This window comes from Acanthisitta chloris, unplaced genomic scaffold (genome assembly GCF_000695815.1).
Source record: "Acanthisitta chloris isolate BGI_N310 unplaced genomic scaffold, ASM69581v1 scaffold13328, whole genome shotgun sequence".
NCBI lineage: Eukaryota > Metazoa > Chordata > Aves > Passeriformes > Acanthisittidae > Acanthisitta > Acanthisitta chloris.
In genome coordinates, this window is record NW_008686543.1 from 40,314 (window position 1) to 65,765 (window position 25,452).

At 40.2% G+C, this 25,452-nt stretch overlaps 1 protein-coding gene across 1 annotated transcript in view; it reads right to left on the reverse strand.

The window, feature by feature from the left end:
* The window catches only part of BRAF (B-Raf proto-oncogene, serine/threonine kinase), a 56,245-nt gene that overhangs the window by 25,141 nt on the left and 5,652 nt on the right, over positions 1-25,452 (reverse strand). Inside the window, exons 2-6 of the mRNA XM_009080200.1 lie at positions 19,758-20,021; positions 3,689-3,792; positions 2,878-2,980; positions 1,218-1,366; positions 2-95 (exon numbers count right to left, since the gene is read on the reverse strand). Of these exons, the coding sequence (XP_009078448.1) occupies positions 2-95; positions 1,218-1,366; positions 2,878-2,980; positions 3,689-3,792; positions 19,758-20,021 (714 nt within the window). The remainder of the gene's footprint in view (position 1; positions 96-1,217; positions 1,367-2,877; positions 2,981-3,688; positions 3,793-19,757; positions 20,022-25,452) is intronic.

Here is a 25,452-nt window from a genome sequence, read left to right on the forward strand (position 1 = left end):
AGGGGTACGATCCAGATGCTGGGGTGGTCTCTCCTAAGGAGGTCTCCTCCGGTGGCATGGGATGATGTTCAAAGAACTTGGAGACAAACAGCAAACTGTGAGGCAAGAACAAAACAAAAACAACCTAACTTGTGCAAAACCCAGAAGCTTCACAAAATAACACTCAAGGACTATTAAAAAAAAAAAGGCAGAAAAACCTCACTGATCAAATTCTGAATTTTAAAATAAAGACTACCCTACCATATTAAATCTGCAAGATGTGTTAAAAGTATTATTTACAGAGGACCAAAAGATCATGCCTTAAACATAATCTCTGTGGAAAGCAATTTTTAAATGTTTCATTGGAATTGCAAACATCTGCTTCCTCAAGAATGCACAACCTATACCTATACATTGAGTACATGAACTTATTTTAACATTTGCACTGATGCAATGCCAAAAACCAGATGCCAAATGGACAGAGCAGTGTTACCATGAACCCTGAGCAAAAACTCTAGAGATGCCCATGAAAACAGTTACAAATACCAACATAAGCGGAAACTAAATTTATTCTTGAGGGAAAAACTAGGATTTGAAATGATTCCTTTCATGAAAGTCTATTTAAAAGACTTAATAGCCTCTGCTGAAACTGATCAAATGGAAGACAGAGCCAGTTTACACCAGATCCTCAACCTACATCAAAGACTTACACAAATAGAACAGTAATTCTATTCAAGAACACATGACTGTTAGGGACATTCTCTTTTATGTTTCTTACCTAGGCATTAATCTTGCTAACAGATAACCAACTGTGTAAAACCAACTGCAAATTCACTATATTCAACTGGTGTCTCTTCACATTTTTCCAGTTGAAGAGAATAAACACACAGCTAAACATTTAAACAGGGCCCTAGCCATCACAAAATAAAGAACCAGTTTTGATTAATAATAACAACTGCAAACAATGAGAAGTCTGTCTGATACAGTCAAGTGCTCAGCAACCCTATTCATGCTTCAAAGAAAGCATTTCATAGTCCAGCAAAGAAATATGAACTGGTTGTCTGAGCTAGCACAGAAACAATATGAATTAAGCAGTCTCACAAGAACAGTTGAACTCCTGTAATTTTTTTTCCAGCCACCTCCTCTGACTTCCTGAATCACAGATTGAACATAAGAAATCACTGACAGCTGTACACTTAATAAAAGGTTCAACTTGAAAACCAATTGTGATTACTTACTCAAGTTGGTCATAATTAACACACATCAGTGGCACTTCTGTACTACAGCGCTGGTGAAATTTGTATCCACACGTCTGGCACCGGAAGCCCTGGAAAAGCAGCTTGCGGCAGAAGTCGCAGAACGCTAATGTGAAGAATGTTTTTCGTACCTGCATTGTCAAGCACAAATAAATCTCAATTACACAGAGTCCTTCTGGAAGCCCAAGATAGGCTATTTGCTTTCACCTCCCTCAAATGCACTTACAAGCCTCATTTTTGAATCTGGAGCTACAGTTTTATGTATGATACAGATTTAGATAAAAGATTTGTTTCCTTTCTGAAGCTGTATTCATGCATTAAATGCACCCTTTACTATAAGGGTGGTGAGACACTGGCAGAGGTTGCCCAGGGACGTGGTGGCTGCCCCAACCTTGGCAGTGTTCAAAGCCAGGCTGGATGAAGCCTTGAGCAACCTGATCTAGTGGGGTGTCCCTGCCCATGGCAGGGGGTTGGGACTAGATGATCTGTAAGGTCCATTCCAACCCCTAAATTCTATGATTCTATGATTCAAATTTTCTTCCAACTATTCATTAGAATGAATGATTCATTTCAGTAGCAGAAAGAAAACCAGCAACAAATTTGAAGCAAAGCTGCACTCTTTCACGCTAGGGACAAACGTTCAGAATTAAACTGGATACAACCTATAAAAACAAAAGCTGCTGAAATATTATCTCATTGCCTCATTTTTCCAGGAGCCAAATAGTATTTCTATCCAACACTCACAGGAATGGAAATACACATATAGCTTATATATAGGGCTTCAGTGGATGGTTACACATATAGTTGTAATTTTGACTACTGAAACTCAGAAACATATGAATCACAAAAGTATGATCACGTATCATCTCCACATTACAAGGAGGGGATTTAGTTAACTATCAGATTTAGCAACACCTGGCATAAAAACACATTCTAGCTGTATTACTACAGGTAATAATCAAAATTTCAAATGGATATAAAGCAGAAAAAAGTTAAGCCTACTAGATTTCTTCTAACTAGCCATAGCCACACCAGCTTGTATGAGTAAAATAGTTTAAACAGCTTGCAAATAGAATTTTTGGTTTTTTAAATTTAAGTAGAAGGTCTTTCTTCTCAGTGTGACAAACAGTATTTCTAGGATTTTGTATGTAGCTGGAACCATTTAGATGGATTCTGTTTAGCAGCTTCCATTTACTTGGTGCCTTATCAGGTCAAAACATATTTGTGCACTAGCATCACTGATGATGTCAGCACTGCTCTGGGAATAGTTAGTTCATTAGTTAATTGCTGCTGCAGAGCCAGCAGGGAGGCCCAGAATACATTTTATAGATACAGCAATACAAAAATAGTAGATTATTATTACAGCTCTGCAATGCAGTGCTGATTTAAACCCACTACATTTATAGATTTTAGAGGGTGTATTCCATCCAAACGTGAAGGTTTTAAGGGTGGATCAAGTACTCTAACATGACTTATTTCAAATACAATTCTATCTAATTCACTTAAGCTACTGTGATTATAAACTTCTTTTGCAACTCCCACCACATCCCACAGACACACAATATTCAAAGTTGGCAATTTGAATTTGAAAGTACAAAGTTGATGTAACCCTACTCAACGTTTCACAAAACCCAGTACATACGAAATTGTGTGTCGTGAGTGGCACATTCTCCAAGACTTCCACATGCAGCTCCTCTCCAGTGAGCCAGGAAATGTCAGTGTCCCACCCAATTGGCTTCTTCTCTCTAAAGTGCAAATGAGCCTCTCGTTAGCATCAGCACACAAGCCTTTGCATGTCTCTTCCCGAAGTTGTGAGATCAGCTAAAATGTTGCACCATGGGGGTTTGCTACCCACTGCCTAACTGCAGGCAGCTTTGAAGGCAAGAGATTAAGCTCTGCATACAGCAAATAAAGAACACCTTCCCTGGAAAACTGCATGAAGGAAATGTACTTTTTCAATCAGCTCCAGTAGTGACCAGTTCCTTGGGTCCAGGGTGACAGGCACCCTTTTGATCAAAGTGTCTGTGAAAGCTTCTGTTGCATAGGAGTCTCACAGAGATGACTAATTGTGTGCATTAAGATAATCTACAAACGTTTTAGGGCTGAAAACTCTGTGCTTTTTTCCCAAGGGACCTCTATCTTCAGTTAAGAATGCATTAAAACCAAGTCAAATAAAACCAAAAAGTTAACACAACCTGTTTAATACTTGTTTGGTTAGCATGAGTTTGATCAATGAGCCTTTAGCAGGCCATAAGCTCACAGCATGCCCGAGTCTGTTTGTAGGAGTTTGCCATTCTTTTACATGTGTCTTCAAGGTGCAAATTGTTTTACTGAAGAGTATATCATATCATTCTGAACTTGGAAAACAACTTCCACCATGCTGGATAGAATCAGCCACACCAGTAAGTCCATTAACAGATTCTAAGAGCCAAAATCAATCACACAACCCATACCCATCTTGTATTCTGTAAACAGCACAGCATTCTGGGATAAGACCTCTCATCATCAGTGCTTTCTTGAGGCTGTCTCGGACTGTCACTCCACATCTTGCTGGAACCTAGAAGTCAAATACAAAAGATATTAATTAAATCGGTTTCCAATTTATCCCCCCAAACTGAAGCAAACATTTTGACCCTCAAGGGCTGAACCCACTTTTCATGATGCTCTACAGAAAGGTAGGTCAGAGATTTTGAAAACCTTTTTTGCAATGGGGAAATTTTTATTGGTTTTATATAAGGAATTGTATATAAGGAATAGAGCTCAGCTAGAAGAGAGAACAAACTCTACACTTTATTAACACTTGGAACGAAATCTTCATTGAACTTCAAAAGTGACTTTCCAACTTTGCTCAGCTGGAAGAAACTGGAGATACAGAACACAGACAGCTAATAACTATGTACAGCTGTAATTTTACAGCCTGGCCTGAATTTTTAAGTGGGGAAATATGCCAAGTGAAATTAAGTGAAGGAACTAACTTGGGCTGCACTCAAAAAAACACTAGGATAAAATGTAAATATTTCAATTTTCCATTTCTAAGAGAGAAGATAAGCATGCAAACAAGCAAAACAAAACACTCATCTGAGACAGGCAGACCATCACCTCTCACTTGAAACTATACTTGTAACTCTACAGATACTTCTTATATGAAAAACATTATTTCTCTTTGTTTCACTATTCGAAAAGTTTTAGATATCTAACAGGATGGGAAGAATGGAGAAGCATACTAAAACTAGCCAAAGAACTGCAAACTATGCAAAGTAAAGGTATTTTCTTTGCTTTTACTGAATTCTAGCTATAGGCATATCTTACATGAATAAGTGCATCATCTCTAGCTATACCTGTGGTTTAGCACTGTACACTGTCAAGCCATAAAACCCCCCAGTACATATTCTGGTGATTAAGTGCAGTTAAGGTATTGAATATTACCCACTTACTCTTTCTAGAACCCAACAGGGCAAATATGTAAGACTTTAGGTGATGTATGTACTGGCACATCTATTAACCACAGACAGTACCTCAAACTCAAATCAGAAGAAAACTCCACAAACTTAACAAACCCAAAAAGTCTGTCTGAACACCTGAAGCTCAATTCTATCTTGCTAGTGGCTTAAGCCAGAGCCCTCAGTAGCCAAAAGCAGTCTTTTAATCAGCTTCAACTGGCTTTGGATCAGAGCCTAGTTTTTACTCCTTGCACTTAACTTTCCATGGGTATTTAGGGGCTCTATGTCCTACTTAAGCATGACAGTGAAAGGCAGCAGTCTGTTTCAAGTAGCTTTGTGTACACCACTTGATGTTACGCTATATATTGCATTTCTAGAACTCATATGCTCTCTCAGAAGAGAGAAATTGAGTATCTTGCTTTGCCATCTTCCCATTAAGGTGAAAGTACTTCTTACAGGATATTTGTGCATTTCATTTGGCCAACATAAACATTTAAAAAAGAGAATTTATCTTAATTCCTTGGAAAAAACCATCCTATAGCATGCTGCTTTACAAACTTGATGAGTGACTTCAGTTTACACATTACATTACGTTTTAATGCATCTTTTTATTAATCTATGTCGCTTCTTCTCATCCCAGAAGTTAACACCACTGCTTTCAATCACTTGTAGGTCATTCCTCCAGCATAAAACATCCTTAATTGTTACTAATACCCATCCCTGGTATTAAGAGGGAGCCTGGGAGCACTTACTATTGTCAATATGGTCAACAACATTCCACTGTAAAACTCAGCCCTCTGTTGCTTAAGCCTTTGCTGCTCTTCCAAAGGTTAGCGTTCACAGCAAAACCAACTGCTGACAGAGTCGTTCTGTGACCAGAACCACCTGCTCCCAACTCCTGGTAACATGGTTACCATAACTAGGATCATTTTATGAGGCAAGCAGCCGTTCTCTGTGACTGAGTGGGTCATGCATTTGCTCTCTTTCCCCTCATTATCACACCCTGAAAGTCCTGTCAACCAAGCAGACAAGCTGAACAGATTTCTTCTTCCCCTCCCTACTGGCCTCAAGGTTCCTGGTGCCAGGCTGACCTCTCCCTCCCTTGCAAGTCCTGAAGGTCCCAGTGGCTACCAGGTGGTGATGGCCTGGTCACAGAACATGGAAGTGTAACAGCACACAGAGCACTGTCAATAAATCAAGCAGTTACCAGTCCTAAAGGAGGAACTTGGACCAGAGCTACTGCTGGACAGTGAGACCAGGGACCCACCAAAACCCAGGGGCATCCTCTCCTTCCTTTGAGGACTGAGTGAATGACTCCTTTTATATGAATGCCAAATCTAAATTATGTTTGTTATATTGATACAGCAAACTAGGTATTAAAAGATTTGCCTTGATCTGCAGAGGGTCTAGGTGATTAGAAAGTGAGGTTGCATTATGAATTCTGTATTATGTACAGTACTGATTAACTTGTAGAAATCATGTGACATTCTAATTGAATTCTAAATTCTATGCTAATTCTAAATTAAAAATTCTGTGCTATACTAATCATAATATCTTGTTAAGAAAATACAGCTTTAATTGTACCTATGATTTAGTGCCATCATCATCATCATATCTGCCATTCTATCACCATAGAAGCTGCCTGTCCCCTCAGTGTTGGGTAACAAGTTCCCCCTGCCTCCAACACAGACATTTACAAATACAGAGTAAATATTTTTAAGATTCTGACTAAAATCTCTGAGGATTTCAGAGGTGTGCTCCAACCTCCCACACACATTAGGTCCAATCATGAGCCATTTTGATGGAGCAAGCAAGTGTTCTTCAGCTCAAGGCTATTTTTCCTCTAAGTATAGCTCCTGCCGGATTGAGGCTGAGTCCCCACAGACCATTCAGGTCTACATTTCCAGCAACCTCAGTCAGTTCAACACTGATATCCACAGTGGAAGAAGAAACTGAAATACTGAGGTGACAGACAGATGGTAGGGACAAACAGGGGAATGAACAGAGCCAGGAAAGTGGTTGGGCATGAAGGGGAAATGGGAGGAGGGGGTCAGGACAGATTCAAGAACTGACCAGAGAAAGCTTGTGTATACTGGGAGAGAGAATTGTCACCAGCAGGTTGGTGGGAAAACAGACAAGCAGGAGAGAGGGAAGACAGACTGAAGAGCTAAATGAGGCAGAGGGCAGGAAACAAAGATGTGATGAACTACCATGTCGGGGAGAACTGCTTGCCAACCACCAGGAAAGTATTGGAAGCATATCCTGAACAGGAAGCTTTCGTGCTGGGATTAGAGGAGGCTTGTTTTGGACAAGGAGCATCAGAGGGAAAGAAGTGCCTAAGAGCAGCATTAGAACCCAGCACAGAGAGAGGGAAGGAGTTCTAGCTTAGGCAGAAAACTTCAAGGCAATAAGTATTAAAAGAAACAAGGTCAGTAAAATCTTGACCTAGGTGAACAACAGAACAGGACAAGGAGGAAAAGCCAACAGTGACAAGGTGACTGACATTAACGAACAGACAGGGAAATCTTGTGCTCACTGGAAAATATTTCCTTCCTCCAGCACTGATCCTTTATAAATGATGACAACATCCTCCAGTACCTCATGAATCAAAGTCCCACAGCAGGAACCTGTAAGTTCCAATGCTATCAATGAGTTACACTGGTGTAAATAATGCCATTTCAGGTGATTTCTGATTTTTTTCCTCTTAATTTTGCCAAAACCAAGATTCATAAAGGTACAGGATTTCTTTTAAGAGACCAATAAAGTCAGAAACACAAGCTCACAAAACCAAAGTAGTATCAGAATGAAGGTTGCCTACGGCAACACAAGTGCAATAGGACTATGAAAAATGTGCATTAAACATCTTGCTCAGTTGTCACTTGCTGTTCCTCAGTATTACTTCCCCAAGTCTCCTTCATTAAAATCCAAGCCATATTTGTGCAACTTGCAATTAGAAACACGGGTAGAACATTTGTTCTCCTCACTGTCATTTGCAACAAGAGCCAGCTAAAAACCAGAGAACTGTTTTGATTACTTTCAAAAATCACCACGATCCTGAATCAGCATCACATTTAGAACATTCTCTTACAGAACTCCTGAGCAGAGAAACATAAGGCTAAATTAAAAGAACTTAGTGCTAGAATAAATCCCTGTAGTATTGATTAATCATTTTCCCAGGCTGGTACAGCACGCTCTACCACCATCTGTGCATGCAGCCCTTCAGCCCCCTCCTTCAGTCCCTATTAGCGCCTGCTGCAAAGCACAGATCTCACCCTACAAAGCATTCCCTCTAAAACCTCTCTCTCCCCCCAGCCTCTTCTCACCCCTAAAATATGGCAAAAGAAAGGGGGGAAAAAAACCCTCCAAGAAAGTCATTTGGGGAGCTAGTCAGTCTTAAGGAAAAAAAACAAACCAAAATGAATTCTTGTTTTCCAGCTAATGAACTCCAAAGCAGGAGCTTGGGAGCCCCTTCTTCCTCACCCCCAGCCAGAGGGAGGTACACCCCACGATTGGGAGCACAGGGAGCAGGAGCCCCAGCATGGTGCAGCCCCAGGACACACAGAGCCCTGGGCTGCCTGCCAGGAGCCAGAAGCTCCAGCTCGGCAGGCAGGCACCAAGGAGGGTTTATCCATTCCATCAAGAGTTCTGCCAGGATTCCCACAGAGCATTTCAACTGAATCACATCAGCATATTTTGGCAAAATCAGTTCCCAAAGAGAAAATTTCTCATCTGCTTGATAACATGCACTCCTAGGACTGCAATCCAGTAAACTGAACAAAGTTTGCATTTTACTGGAACACAGAATACTTATAATTATTTCAAATCCATTTTGTTCACATCCATCCATTCCCTTTTGATCCCTCTGTTTTGTAACTAAGGGAATCTAACTATGCTTCAGAATGGTCACCACCTAGAAACTCAACAGTACTGAGTGAGGGGATGTGTCTCAAAATTGTGATTGCTAAGGTTTTTAGGTTACTTACATACCTAAGGTTTTGTAGATGAGAAAAGGTTTAGGTTTTTAGAGAAATTTGAAAGTTAATTCAGCAAACAACTTTCAAAAGTGAAGAGTATGAAACGGTGTGGGCTCAACACTAGGACAGAGTACAGCAGCTGCCAACACAGACTGCAAGGTGTGTTTAGTTCAGAGCTTAATAATATACTGGAGAAAGTAGTTTACTTGTGCATCCTGAATTGGGCAAGTAGTGATTCAGGGAGACACCAAAACATAATGCTCAAGTTTGCAAATGTGAAGTCCCAAGGAAACAAATGAAAATTATGCCACATTCCAAGAATTCTCAAAGCAGAGTCTTACTACCTGTACAGATTAAACAGAACTACAGCTCTTTATTTAATTTCTTTTACTCATGTGAACTATTTCTGTGGACAGTAAGTATTCACAACAACATAGCTGATATATATTTAGCACTGCAGCCACAAGCATTTAAGCAATGCATAATAAATCATTTATTTCTGTAAATCAGGTCATTCCCGATTCAGTAAGAAATTCAGGGCTACGTCCCTAAATAACTCTTACATCACTTCTGTAACATCAGAGCAGAAACTGGCAGTCTCAGCAAGTTAAAAATGCTTCCTTACACCAGTGCAGTTTCCAATATTTTAGAGCAATAGAGAGACTGAAGAGACTGAAAAGCACTTCTAAAATCAATGTAATCTCTGAGAGTGGAGAGGCTGGTCAGCTCTGAATATCTAGTATTATACTTCTCAAATGCAGTTAGCTGGCTTTGTTCTTTCCTCTAGCACTGTAGTTCAGCTCACTTTAGCCAAGCAAGGTATGTAAGGTATGTGTAACATACCTTAGAGCTTCAGAGCAATTCTAAACAATTAAGCAGAGGACTGGGTCCAGGGGTGGAAACATTCCAAGTGGTATGGATTTGAAATGCCACTTCAAAATATTTGTTTACTTTCCACAACATATACACTCTGAAAGATCACACTTCCCCCCCACTGATGCCTATATGACTAAGAAATGCAAACCACATGCTCATAGAATTCAATGTGTTGGGAGAAATAGAGGCAAAACTATCTTTTTGCAAAAAAACTAGTTTTGCCTTTCAAGATGTCAGGTTTTCTGGCAAAATCCAAACATGAGACCCACATTTAGCTTCTCATCTTACATACAAAGGAAAAAAAATTTAACCAAATCTTTCAGCCACTTCTTACAGCACTAACAGGTAAAATTAACCTCCTTTGTAGCAAAAAGGACACAAGATGATACTGAACATCACATCCTCTATAAAGAACCTGGTTTTCAGACACAGCTGTTCTGGATTTCAGGGCATGAAGCTCTGTCAACTTCCAGGAGAAAGCAGCATTTAAGAAAATACACTCTTAATGGAGCATATTAATAAGACAAATGGGAGGTGATTCCATTGCATTAAATCATGTTTCCAAGAGAAGTTGAACGGAATTTACCCATTTTACAAAGCTGTTCCCATTCCATCAAACACATCCCATTTAACTTGCAAAGACATTGGTTCCCAACACCCATTTGCACCTCCAATGCAATTAAGTGTACTCACTTGTAGAACACAATGGACTGATTCTATGTCAGTACAGAAATATTCTCTCAAGGGTATACCATCACTACAGCACACTGGATCAAACTTGCTGGGCCTAGTCCACAGCCTCCACACTATCATTTTTCAAGATTCTGTGTTCACAAGAGCAGTGATCATTTGTAAGGTGACAGTAGAGAAAAGTATCTGCATCTTAAAATCTTAGTTAGGGTGAATATCCTTGTCATACGTTGTGCAGACAGTGTCCTGCTAATAAAATTAAGTTTGGAAAATATGACTTTAGACTTCAGACTTGAGAGAAATGCTCATCTAGAAAAATATCCACAGCCACTCTAATGGCATCAAACCCAGGACCTTGAGGTTCCTGTTCAAGTGACAAAAAGGTCAGCCAGCTGCTCTGCAAACCCAAACACATTAAAAATTGCAGTTACAAAATAGTTTAAATAAATCTTTGCAATAGGTCAGACCCAGAGTCCACTTGTGCAGTTTCCTGTCTCAGATGATCACACTCCAAATGCTTTAAAAGGTGGGGTGGGGGCAAGAAACTACTGCAGAAGGGCTAAAATTTACATCCTTCTCTGAACTGTTGCAACTGATCCTAAAAACAAATGGATACTTTCATCTCCAGGTAATACACACATTCTCTACACATATTCAAGCTCTGGTTGGCTAGTTTGTTTAAACAACACAACAAGCCTTGAATTTAAGTATGACTTACTAGACATGGAATTAAAACATTTTTATGATTATTCTCAGATTTGTGACTTGCACTCCAACCCATGGAGTGCCTGCCTAGCACATCGGGAGGTAAAGCAAGTATGCTCCAAACAGTATTTTCTTCTATCATTCATTACTTCCTGCAGCCAGACATTTCATCTCTTAAGGAATCACTAAGCACTCCTTACTTGAGGAATACTCTCAAGAACCAGCGATCAATGCAGCACGAGGCATTCCAGATGACAAGTCATCAATTTTATTATGGCAAGTTTTCAATACTGTTTTACTTGGCAATAAAATTTGTCAATAAAATTGAAGTACATTCAATTATTCTCTTTTCAACACATATGCCTTTGAATTTATCCAACACTGAGTTTAGCCTGCGGTGAGTTATCCCTGGCAAGCAGCTGCTTGCTCACTCCCTCCTCAGTGGGATAGGGGAAGAGAATTGGAAGAAAAGCAAGAAAACCCCTGAGCTGGGATAAAAGGCAATTTAATAAGCAAAGGAACAAATTTTCCTAGTGATACAGAAGCAAACATCACCAGTAGATTGCTGCCCAGTCAGTCCCTGAGCAACAGCAGCTTGGGAAAAACTCCTTTCCATTTTATTGCAGAGGATGATGTTAGATGGCATGGACTGCCCCTTTGGTCTGTTGGGGTCAGCTGCCCCTGCTGTGTCCCCACCTCAGCCTAATGCCTGTGGGACAGAGGGAAAGTCTTGACCCTGTGCAAGCAGTGCCCAGCAACAACTAACACACTGCTGTGTTGTCAACACAGTTTTGGTGACTGGTCTAAAACACATCACTATGTGAGCAGCAGCAAAGAGAATTAAGTGTGCTCAACCCAGACCCCAACACAGTTTGCTGCAGCACTGCTGCTCACCTTGCTCCACTGAACACCTCCCAAACACACATTCTCCAGGCTTTCTTAGACACGAAAGTCTTATTCATCATAGCTGTAAAGTCTATTTCATTGTACAACTCCTGTGATGTAATAAAGTTCCGTTTGCTTACTGACAGCCTGTAAGAGCTCTGCCATAGTTAAATATCTTCCCGAAGAAAACTGGTAACTAAGTCTCTAATTTGACTTTGCCATTCAGCAATAGCATAGGTAGACCAATAACTCTCCCAGATGATCCAAGTATTTAAAAAAAAAAAGTATTGAGTGAAGTTTACTTGAAAGCAAACTACCATTTACTTCATGCTACCAGTTTGTTAATGTGATGCATAAAATTCCAAAGCATTCAGATACATTCAGCAACCACCAATTAGCATTGGCTACAAATAAACTTGATTTCTGCTGCCTGTTTGATATAACATGGGAGTTTTTAATTGCATTTTTTATTAGAAAACCCTAATAATGTCAAACCAGATGTGTAATTAAACTAAACTAGTTTAGTTTAGCTGCCTGAACATTCCTTCCCTGAATTTTCCTTATACTTGACAGGTGAAACTGGTAGGACAGCTTGAATGCCTATAGAAATCCAATGCTTACTACTCAGCAAGCTTGAGGCATGAACTCACAGTATAAACTGCAGAAAGCAAGATGCAAATCTCGAGTCAAAAGAAATGCATCGAGTACCAGGTTTGAAACCAGCACATTTGAAGGATCCCAGTTGTGCATGCATGATGAATTCATTTATGCTAAGAATTTACATAGGATAAAAATAGCTGATTCTTCCAGTCTTCATGACTGCAGAGAAGATCACATGATTGCTTGCCTAATTAAAAGGCAGATGTACTAATAAACCAAGGTGTGACAAGAGTGAGAGATTTGAAATAAGAACTGTCCTCAAGCACAGCATTCACAATGCTGTTTAGTTTCTGTAACTCTTAAAAACGCAAATTCTCCCTTTTAAAGCTCAGTCTCACATTTGCATTTTGAGAACTTTCATTAACTTTCCAATACATACATAACTATGACACACATATGAAGCATATCAACATATAACAAAGCTTTACTGGCCCAAATTTAGGCTGAGTTTTTACACGAATCACCTCTAAATACTCTTAAACTTAAAAAAAAAAAACAAAACCACCACCAAAAGTAGCATGTGGCAGATGTAAAGACCAACACAGGACATGATTACTCATACCACTCAGAACCATGTCCATGGAATTCCTTACCACAAGGCACAAATTTCTCGTATCCATAGCATGTGTTTAATGAAGCCTGGACAAAGCGTTTCTAAATAGAAAACACTTAAACTCATAAAATTCCTGAGTCACAAATAGCTCAAATTTGGAAGAGAACCCAGGGAAAATATCATACATGCCTGCCCTATTCTTGTACTCTCTCACTGCAACAGAGAGATAACTCCAGATATGCCCACAAAATGTTTATTTCATTCCAGGTTTCAGAAGCCTTTCCCACAACTTATGGGCCACAGGAAAAGTGTCTAAAAATTCTTATTAAGGCCTTAAGGTCTACAATGACCAAGAAATCTCATAAGAGAAACCCCTAAATAATTGTGTTTTGTCAGTTTTCACAGAAGGGTAAAAATCGGAACTGCTTTGCAAATGGGAATGGGGATTTTTTCCTTATCCCAAAGGTACCAGTTGAAAATTGGCAGTCCCAAAGGCATACAAAAGATGCTTTACCCAAGTTCTCAAAAAACACTCAAAGAAAAACAAAATCACACAGCTATGAAGCAATCCCACAAAATACTTAAATCCTGCCCTACATGCAAATACCATATTCCTGTAATCTTTACACTCATAGGAAGCTTTTTATGATCACTGTCTGGAACTCCTCTCCTTCAGTTTATTTTAAACTTTTTCTACTGTCTTCTGCCTCTTACATTAAACTGAAGTTATCCTATTGGATCTTCAATGACTTTTTACCATACCTCTGGATCAGTTTTGTGTGCTTCTATTCATTTGTATGGGCATCATCTTCTGTTTATTTTGTCTCTGCTTGTACCTTCAATCATATAATCACTTACTTTGGAAAAAAAAGAAAGTCCTAATCCACAACACAACTCTCTGAATCCCATAGGGCTGTGTTCTTTTCTGGCTTCATGCATTCTCTCAGAAATCTCAGCAGTAAATTCTGTAACATGCTTTTATGCCAACACACTATTATCTACTTCCATCCAGTACTACCTCCCTTCCACCAAAACTAAGTCTCAGCATCTAACAATCCATCAGCCAGCTGGAGATCAGAGTTCTTACCTTCCTTCCACATCCTAAAGCTCTCCCTTCATTAGCAGATTTGTTACTATCCACACCACAGCCATTTATATTCCTAACTCAAACAAGCTTTAAACTAATATTTCCCTAATTTCTCCCACAGTTTGGACATGCAATGTCAATTTGTTCTGCAAAACAATTTTTCATGTCAGGTACACTTTTCACCATCTTGCAGTTTTATTATTTCAACATCCTTCTCTAGCCTAGAACAAAACAGATGAAACAGAACCACACAGCAAATAACTGTTGCTTCTTCTAGGAGGTTGTTCAGAGAAAGAAACTTCTCGTCATCCAGGCCAACTAGAAGGAAAGCAATCTTCTATTTATGACACTACTCACTCATTGATTCCCCTCCAGCTAACCAGCTATTGAATTTTGCTTTCAACCAAAAGATATATTCTGACCCTTCCCTGTAGCCAGCTGAATCACAATGCTGACTTCACACTGCTCCTTAGCAGCAGCAGGAAGCTCTACCACATAGCAGCCAGGCTGCCAAGGAAGCACCTTCACACCTTTGCCTACATCAGGAAAAGGTCTGTCCACCACTGCCTTGTCACAACACATGCAAAGAAACACTACTACCTCAGCACCAAAACCACTTCAACTGAACAACATGGTCTCATTTCTTCGTACTCCACCAGTTTACTCGAATCGCATTTCTAACTGGAGTCAACTCAGATGTATTTGCATGATCCTGCACACAAACAATACTACTGATAAACAAAAAACGTAGATAACTCAAGGAACAAGGCAGTTGCTAGTCAAATACGTAAGATATGTAAGCAAATCCCCTCATTTCCTGCATTTTTAACAGCTGTAAACAAATAGCAGAAGGCTGTTGTAGTACTTGGAACTGCTTCAGAGTATGACCAAACATAAGTAACGAGGTTGGCTCTCCATTACCAACCCAATTCCAGTCACTAAGTCAGTTTAAGAACTGTCATGACATCCCCAGATAAAAACAAACATACTCCTTAGGATCTGAGAAGATTTCTCCCTTCCTGAAGTCAATCTGTCACTGGAAGTAGAGACTGAAAAGACTATTGTCATATTAACAAAGTTTTCTTTCAGAAGTAGATATATAGTCAGTACTGGGGCAAGTCCTATTTAACATCTTTACTGATGATCTGGACATGAGGAGAGAGTGTACCCTCAGTAAGTCTGCAGATGACACTAAGCTGGATGGGAATGTTGACCTGCCCGAGGGTAGGAAAGCTCTAAAGAGAGACCTGGACTGACTTGGTCAATGGCTGAGGACAACTGCATAAGGTTCTATAAGGCAAAGTGCTGATTCTGCACTTGGGACACAACCCCATGCAGTGCTACAGGCTGGGGGAGGAGAGGCTGGAGAGTTTTCATCAGAAAAGGACTAGGCAGTGCTGGTGACAGCAGCTCAATATGAGACAGTGTGCACAGGTGACCAAGAAAGCCATAGGCATCTTGGTCTGTATCAAGAATCGTGTGGCAGCAGGACTAGGGTAGTGATCATCCCCCTGGACTCTGCCCTGGGGAGCTCACACCTCAGTGTTGTGTTCAGTTCTGGGCCCCTCAATTAAAAAAGGACATCGAGGCACTGGAGTGAGTCCAGCCAAAGGCAACAAGGTCCGAAAAGGTCTGGAAAACATGTTGTATGAGGAAGGACTGAGGGAATTGGGTTTGTTTAGCCTTGAGAAGAGGCTCAGGGGTGACCTCATGGCTCTCTACAACTACCTGAAAGGGGGTTGGAGGGAGGATGGGGGATGGTCTCTTCTGCCATGCCTGCAGGGACAGGACTAGAGGGAACAGTCGTAAGCTGAGACAGGGGAGATTCAGAGTAGAAACTAGGAAATATTTTCCCCTGTTAGGGTGTTCAGGCACTGCAATAGGTTGTCCCGGGAAGGTGGTGGAGTCACCACCCCTGAAGTGTTTAAGAATTGTCTAGATCTGGTGCTGGAAGATACCGTTTAGGGATTACAGCAGAGTGGCAGGTTATGGTTGGACTCTATGATTTTAGAGATCTCCTCCAAACTCAATAATTCTATGATTCTATGACTAATTGAACACAGTTAAGGTTGGGGTGGGGAGATGATTGTTGAACACTGCAACTCGAACAGTATGTCTCTTTCCTGGCTACATGCTTGATTGTGTAACACATTATCCTGACTTTAGCAGTCATATGGAACAAGGACTTGGGCATGGGGAAGGCTGTAATGGTAGATGCCACGTATTTTCACAAGGAATCTCCCTCTTTCTTCAATCCATCACAAGTTATCCCGTGTACCTGAACACCCTGAACTACTATCACAGCTACATAAGCAAATAGGCTCAGTTAAACAGGCACAAGTGAGACACAGCAGGTCTGGTTTTAAAGCCAGAAGTTACGAAGGAAGACTAAGATGTGTGCAACACTTCTTTACCCATTGAGAGAACAATGGAAGTCTCCTACAGAAAGCTCAGTGTTCACTGAAAAATGCTGGGTGCCTTTTTAGGCTTGTAACCTACCATCTGTCTCCTGGCCATTAAAACTGCACTGTAAATCACAGAATCATAGAATATCCTGAATTGGAAGGGACCCACATGGACCATCAAGTCCAACTCCTGGCCCTGCACAGGACATCCCTGAGAATCACACCATGTGCCTGACAGCATTGTCCAAACGTTTCTCAAACTCTGTCAGCCTTAGTGCTGTGCCCACTACCCTGGGGAGCTGTTCCAGTGCCCAAACACCCTCTGGGGGAAGAACCTTTTCCTAATATCCAACCTAAACCTCCCGCTCTCATTACCTTGGGTCCTATCACTGGTCTCTACAGAGAAGAAATCAGTGCCAGTCCTTCCATTTCCCCTCATGAAGAAGCTGTAGACTGCTATGAGGTCTTCTCTCAGTCTCCTCTTCTCCAGGCTGAACAAACCAAGTGACCTCTTATGGCTTCCTCTCTAGATCCTTGACCATCTTCATAGCCCTCCTTTGGACACTAGGAGCTTTAGATCCTTCTTACATTGTGGCACCCAAAACTGCACACAGGACTCAAGGTGAGACTGCACCAGAGTAGACAGGGAGAATTCCCCTCCCTTGACCAGGTAGCAGTGCTGTGCCTGCTGCAGCGCAGGACACAGTAAGGCGCTGCAATTCATTCTGAATTGTGTTTGCTTCTGGCATTTCCTTAGTTTTCAACAGACTACATGCAGGATCAATAGATATTGAAAACAAAGTAATTACATTAAGAGTCGCCATACAAGAAATTCCCGACTTTCTCAATAATATGAGCACTGTTTCAAGTTTCAGAGAAATGAACTTCAGCTCCAAGGCCAATAACCCCAATACTCAAGAGTTTCTATAAGCACCATTTCTCAGCTCTAAACCACAGATAATTTACTAGTCTATTAAAAAAAAAGTTCAACTTAGTAACACAACTAGATCCAAGCAGTGTGTACAACTGACGTAAGAAGAACTCAGCTCTCTACCAGAGCCAAAGCTGAACCATTAATTTGCAGTATCTGCTGACCAGATCTGCTTATTCAGAGCAACAATTTCTACCAAGACCAGGTCTCTCCCAGCAGAACTGGAGTTGACCTCTCCCCTCCTATACAGCATGTGAAGCTGAATCCTGTCAACTTCAGCTTCCAGCCAGTGATCCCATATGTGTAGCTCATATCCCTCTGCCCCTGCAGGCATTTGTCTGTTCCTTTATGCATCTACAGACATACCACATTTGAGACTAAAGGGATCTTTACTCCACCACTAGCTTGTCTCCTCCTATGTTGGTACCACTGTTTTTACAACCACAGCACAAGGCCACAGATGTTCCTGAAGCTGTACTCCTAGTGCTCTACATTTAGCAAGCTGGAAACAAGCTGCAGGGCTAGACTTGTACAGCAAATAGAGTTCAGCCTCCAGTAGAAAGCTGGGGACAGGAGCAAAAGCCTCTCCCTGACTACACCCATGTTAAACCATATTTGCTTTCTATAGCCAGGAAAGCATCTAGATCCACTGCTGGAGAAAAACAGGACTGAAGAGAAGGTAAAAACAGAGGAGAAACAATGAAGCACAACAAGAGAATTGCAGATGAGGAGAAGAGAGTAAGAGCAGAATTACAGTTTAGAGAAGAGGACAAGAGAACACACAGGAGAGACAGAAAAGGCAGTGCACAGAACAAAGCAGGAAGTGAGATGCTGTGACCCACTGTAGGAACAAAACCAAACCAAGGTGTGAGCCCCATCACAGCAACTGCAGCTACAACAGTCAGACAGGGTGGTACAGAGCACGTGAAGAAACCAGAGTCTCTCCAAAATCCAGTATCTTCTCTCCAGATTATGTGGGTAGTACTGTGTGCCTAAACACACCTCAACAGGCAGACAACAGAATCACCTGGCTTAACACTGTACATCTGCATAGAGGTCACAGTTTACATTCAACTCCCATTCTCTAGATCAAAAACCAAACACTACTTTCAATCTTAAGCAATATCTTTAACAAATAAGCAATATAAAAAAATCAGGTGAAAACAACTACCCTTTAATCCCTTGCTCCCACTGTAAGTCTCTTTGTTCAGTGGGGCAAGGGAAGGATGGAATGAAAGCAGCAGGGAAAGGGAGAGGTCATGTTCCAATGCCCAGCACTACTCAGTTTATGTTTTCTTCTCTTTGCCAGGAACTCAATTTCAACAGGCAGTCACAGTCCAGAGACAGCTGATACCTGACTGACAGCTGCAGAAAGCACTGGTTTGACACAGACACTGCCTGTCCATTTCCCACTTTCTCTGGAAACACAGCTCCCCTGCTAAGCTTGAAGTATGTGCCGCCTTGCAAAACAGAGCCTAGACCATAGCTTGTCAGTGATTTCATGTATCACAGTTTGCAGTATATTATTCTAAAGCACATACCAAGACTCTTCAGTTGGCAGCTCTTAACTGATAAAAAAATCCTTCCTATAACAGATAATTAGATAGCCAGCAAAAAGTCAACTACTCTTCCATGACTCCAGGAATCACTGTAACATCGTCAACACTGATAAACACCAGGTTTGGAGCAGTTTGCAGGCAACACTTGACCCTCCTAATAGCAACTATGTCCCTCCCCTGGCCAGTTCTCTACACAGGCCTGATAACATCAGGGTCCCAACACAAACACTCACCACAGTGAGCGGGGAGGAAACGAAAAGAAAAAAAAACCCCAAGCAATTCCACACAGGGTCCTTAGCTGCAGGAGGTTCTTGCTCCAATACATTCAATGTTTCTAGTGACTTTTATAACATAAACCCCACTTATTTTCCCCAATCTTAGCCTGTTAAACTAATCAATAATTTTGTATAATACAAGAAATAGAGCTTACTGCCCCTTCCTAACCATTGTAAAATGGTAGATTACTATTTATCCAAGGAAGCTGATTTGAGAACAATTCTTCTTGAAGTATCTTCATTGTTATAAAACTCCTGAAAGTTTTATATTCTGTATTATTGTTATGATTGACTTTTTTTGCATTAATCCTGTAGAAAACATTCAACAGGTCAACTGAGTGTGGCAGAGCACAGTGATTGTGACACCTCTCTTTGACCTCCACACAGGTATTTTTTCAGCTCTTAAATGAAGTTTTGCATATAGAGGGAGAGAGATACAGGAAATATTGAGGTTAGGAGTATGTGAATAGAAACTGACTCACCACAGTCCTTTGCTTGTTGGGCAGGAAGACTCTAACAATAGGCTTCTGTGGAGACTTGGGGTTATTCCGTGACATATCAGCAGGGTTTTGATAAACTGAAAGGGATGAAGGTGCTACAGAGAGGCTAGAGGAGGAAGATGATGCAACTGTGTCTGTTGAAGCTGAACTGGAGACAGAGAAATCAGTTCCATTCCCCATGGATTCCAGTAACTGCTGTTCTCTCTGCTGTAGAGCATCTAGCTTGCTGGTGTACTCTTCATAGGCCTGTGAAGGGAGAGCAGCTGCTGTAACCATGTAGTAGCCTCAGACAAAACCACAAACCTAAATTTGGAACGAACAAAACTTTCTAAACTAACTCAAATTTTCCAGGAATATGAACAAAATAGTTTGGTCAAATTTTTCACTAGGACACAACGAGGAAATGGCTTTCAATATTAATGTTACACCTCCTGAACCAACAACTAATGTTTTAATGAATTAAATGGAGAACTGAATAAAAGAAATTTTCAAGGCACGTGCACTGAAGAGTCTAATTCACCATCACTTTAAAAAAGACAGAAATCTTTCACAAATGTTGTCAGCTGCATTGTTGAATTAGTGTGCTCCAGAACATTTTATCATTCTGTTGGAATGACAGCTAAACACATCCAGAGAAAGCTCAAATCTGCCTTGAACTGTCTGTATCTGACTACTCACCCAGGTCACTGTTCACCATCCTTCACCTCTGGCACTGTCCTTTCATACCAAACAGTACAAACCCACTTGATTTCACTTAGAACACACAGTTCGCCCTGTTTAAAAGTCATCCATGAAACTGCAGAAATGATCCTTTGAAAGAATTTAACATCTGGAAAAGATCAATTTGATTTTCCACCAGGTTTATGTAAAACCTGATTACACACTGACCAAGTTTCTTAAACAAAAAAAAAAGAAAGCCCATAAAAAAATCAGTACTACTAAATTTGCCCATGAAGTTTCTATTGAATGTAGTCAAGGTAAACATTATTGCCAAGATCAATAGTACAAATACATAATTGGTATATATTGCTCTTTGAAGTTTGTTTCCCACAACTTTGTAACAAGAAAATTTTGATCTGTATCCAAGTATCAGAATAATTTCTTCAGTATATAAATCAGCACAGAGTATCTTCAAAATCTGAACTGGCTGAGCTACATGTGTTTCATGCTACAGCAGCATCTCAGTGTTAACCAAGTACACGCTTAGACCTTTACAGAAAAAAGAAACAGGAAATAGAATTGTCTACTTTTCTCTCTAGCAAGACCAAGATCTATACCAAGTTGCACAAATTTTTTACTGATATTTTCAAGGACACTTATGTCAAGCAAAGATACCTTTTGGTTCTGTTTTCTAAAAACTATTTTTAAATTTTGTTTGCTCTCCTAAAATTTTCTGTCCACACCATGTTGCTCATTAAAGTTACAGGAGAACTGAAATGACCAAAAAGTCTGCAGGGTCTACATGTGGGAACAAAGAAATCAACATTAAGAGAAAATAACCAGCATACAGTAGTGCACAAGCACACAAGGACATTTTACCAGGAATTTGTCTCTCCAGGTTGTCTGTGCAGGCTCACCTGATCCAAACTGCTTTTGCTGAGCAAACAGTGTTGGTCCCTCCCTTTTTATGCTAGTCTAGCATCCTCCCAGGATAGACCTGTGTTCGAAATGTGTCATCATCCCCACACAGCTAACAAAGTGGTAATTTGACAGTGAGGACTAAAAGAAAAGGCATCTTAAAGAATGGTGGTGAACATCACAGTCTCAATTCAAATTTAATGGGTTCCATTTTTAATAAATGGATGTAAGCTGCAAGAAACTGAAAATTACTTACTATTTCTTTTAAAACCTGAAGATGCCTAGCATTTCAGAAACAGAGCCCAAACTCTGAGACTTGAATCCCAAACAACTTCACTCTAGCCCAGTTCTACTGTGAAAAGTAAATTGAAAGGTTACCCAGCTATAAGTAATGGCATTTTTTGGCTGTACAGTAACACGAGTGTCTCTCTCCTACTTCCAGGATCAACTTTTCATGGAAATTCGAGTAAAAGCTCCATGGATCTAGAATTATTTTCAGTAAACAAAAATTAAGAAACATAAACTGTTACCATTTCACCAATACTTTTCTAAATACTTACTTCCTCTTCTCATGAGCATTGCAAAATATTATTTGAGCACACGCAACGTTCCATTGCTTCCGGATTCTTGTGGGTTCGGTTCCTCCACAAGATTACACACATCTTTCAAAATACTCAATCCTACAATGTTTACACTGGCAGCTTCAGCTGTCACTAATGCAAATGATTTATCTCAAGAGAATAAACAGTGAGTATGGAAAGCTGGGAACTGCTGCTGGCTTTGGGTTCTATACCATCAGTTTCTGTGAAAAGCTCTGGTTTTTATGAGTATCATACTGTTATTTGGTGTCATAGCAAAAGATTCCATAGCAAAACATAATGGAACTAGAAATGCATAGGTAGACTTTAAATACATTTTTCTCTTTAAAAAAAAAAAATTGTTTTCATACAGAAGGAGCAGAAACAGAACATCTCCCATTAAAATTTCATTTCACAAAGATTAAGTACTTTGGATAAACATTGGTTTCATCTGACAACTATCACCAACATACCTTATACAGTCAACAGCATCAAGTTAAGACAGAATTATCCCATGGAGTTACATTCAAAGAGTATTACAACAGCAAAGCTGACCCATGGCAAGTATTTCTAGCTAAAAAAAAGATTATGTTGCAGAGTTTGCCTGTCTACAAAACATAACTGCAGCAGCACAGCCACATTTGCAGACAGGCATCAACACCTACACAAACCTTCAAGTCAGTCAAGGCCCTCTGGGTCAACCATGAGGTTGATTTCTGACATGGTTTCTCAAACATACACTAAAGAAAATTAAAATTAAGCTTGTACAGCATCTACAGCATGAAAAAGATGAAGATTCAAACAAATCATTAGATCAAGGATTTTAAAGGCCTTTCAGAAGGAAGTTATGAAATCTAGACCCCAATCCAATCAGTTCATGTATTCCCATTAAGAAGTGGGTACTATTCTACATAAAACTTAAATCTTGCTTTCAGCTTGATACAGGAGGGGGGAAAAAAAGGAAAAAAAAGGAAAAAAAAAGGTTGGAAGGTATCCTTGGAAGTCATCTAGTCCAAACACTTGTTTAGCACAGAAGTAATTTTTAAGTTCAATCAGGTTGCTCAGGGCCTTGCCAAAGGATGAAGGATGGAGAGCCCAACCTCTAGCCAACCAGTTCCAGAGCTCACAGCCCACTCTCAAGATGTAGAATTTTCTCTTATGAAATTCACTTGATGCTATCTATGACGCTGCCTCTTCCTGTTTTGCCATGCATGTCTGGAAAGAGTCTGGCCCTCTCTTTAAGAGCCTGCAGATTCCTCCTTAACCTTCTCTCCCCTGTGCTGACACAGCCCAGAGCGCAGCTTGCTGCTGGTACCATGAGGGTGGGTCACTGACAGCTCAGCTTACTCCCAGTTTACAGTGAACTTACAAGACTTCACCAAGTTAAATATATACTTGAAAAGCCAAATATTCGATTCAAATTGGCACAACTTGTCAATCGACACCTAATTTTAGGGCTGTCTGAGATAGAACAACAAGTTAATTTTAATGACACTGCATATCAGTGTATATGCATGTCATGTAACAGTCTCACACATGTGAGAATACTCCTGAGACTCCAACCAAGTAAAATGCACAAAGGCCTGCTAAGCTGCCAAGTCCACCTAAAGCATTACAAGATGACATGTTTATATACAATGCATACACATGCCAAAATACAACTGCTGCTCACTCAGGAGTCAACAGAGTTTGAAAGATGTTCTACAGATGTGCCAGCAGAGTTCTGCTGACAAAATGAGGACAAGGGATTTTCTCAAAAATATGCATATCTCTTTCTTATATGTTGTTTATATTATGTTGAAATTTGCCTTCTTGGGCCATGACCAGGCTATAAATTCTAGTAATATCAACTAACCAAATGAAAAGCAACCAGTTAATTTTGATGACTTTTTTTTTAATTAATCTGAGAGAAATCCAAGTAGCCAAATATGATTTCTCCCTCTCCCTGTCCCTACCACATCTGGTTAGAAAACCAGTCTTAAGCAGACCAACTGGCTTTACCATGCTCTCTCATCCTCCATCAATTTTAGACACTATAAACACATTGCAAGACTCTTAAAAGCCTCAACTACAGGTTCCTGGTCTTTGAAATTGAGATTGTGTTTCTATTTAAAAGATGTCTGACCTTTTAGGCTGTTGATCAAATGCAAATCCCACTAAGTTAAATGGGAGCTGAAGATAGACAGTAACGTACGTCACGATTTCTTCATTTAGTAAGACTCCTAAATCTGTACTTAGTCTAACTTTAGACACTCCAGTTTTGGTCCAACATATTTGAACAGCATCTGTTAGGAGCCTGGTAAAAATCAATCTGAATTTCCCCAGAGGGCCACCAGGTTTCCCAGTGCCTGTACGAGCGTTAGCATTTTCCTGGAATCCCAGTCTGAAACAACCTGAGATTCATCATCACCAAGATCTATTTCAGGCTGTGTCTGCCTGCTGTTGCAATAAGCATACTTCAGATCAGCAAAGAGGTAATCTTCTTTAATTAATTAATTTGACCTCCTGCGTGGATTCTTCAGATATACAGGAATAAGGAATTAAATACTCTCCTGATATTCAAACATCCAAACTCTTGAAAGCAGCAACTGAATAAAATACCTACAGGAAAAGAAAAAGCTAGGGGAAAAAAACCAAAGTATTTGGGGACAAACATACCTCTACCCCTAAGATTCTCATTTTAAACTGCTTCCAAGAGTAGGAGTAGGAAAGAGGATGATTCCTTCCAGACAGTACTAGAAAGCCGACCGAGTTTTAAAACTTATTTTGATACTACTATAATTCTATCTATGCATTTGTAAACTGTTCTGTTTGGTGTGGAGTTCAAACTTAAAAAAACCCAAAACACTCCAGAACCCATAAAGCCCCAGAAGACCTAGCAGCTCACCCTTAACTGAAATAACCCACAGGTCCAGGATGCAACCTCACACCACACAAAGAACTATTGACATGTGCATGGGTTAATACTGTTCGATTAAGTTCTCACAGATAAGTGTTCGCAGGTAATACTGGACACATGACTATGAGGCAAAAAGGACACACAATGCAATTTGGAAGTTTAAATAGGTACAGCCTCCCTGAACAGTCATTAAGAGTCTACAAAGGCTAACAAATCTGATTAAGTCATTTAAGCAAGATCCCTCCCTTCTATAGTTTGAGCTGCTTTTGGCCAGTCTGGATCTGTACAACCCATTTCAGTTGGTACACAGCATTTACTGCCAAAGCACAGGTCCTCACTTTCCTTCCCCTAACTCACACTACCCTTTTCATCAGTAATTTGTTGGTAGAGACCAAAGAAATACAACTTTTGCTGGACATTACAGAGGAATACATAGCTGCATATTTTAACCATTTTTGCTCAGTGAATCCTGGGTTTTCCCAGTATCATACTAACAGTCTTCTTTGCAGTAAAGATTTCCAATACTTACAATGCTTACACAAACCCTTAAGAAAAGGGTTTTTCCATGGTGAGTCACAAACTGTATTTTGGGAAACAGTACTTCAAGAACTGATATAACGCA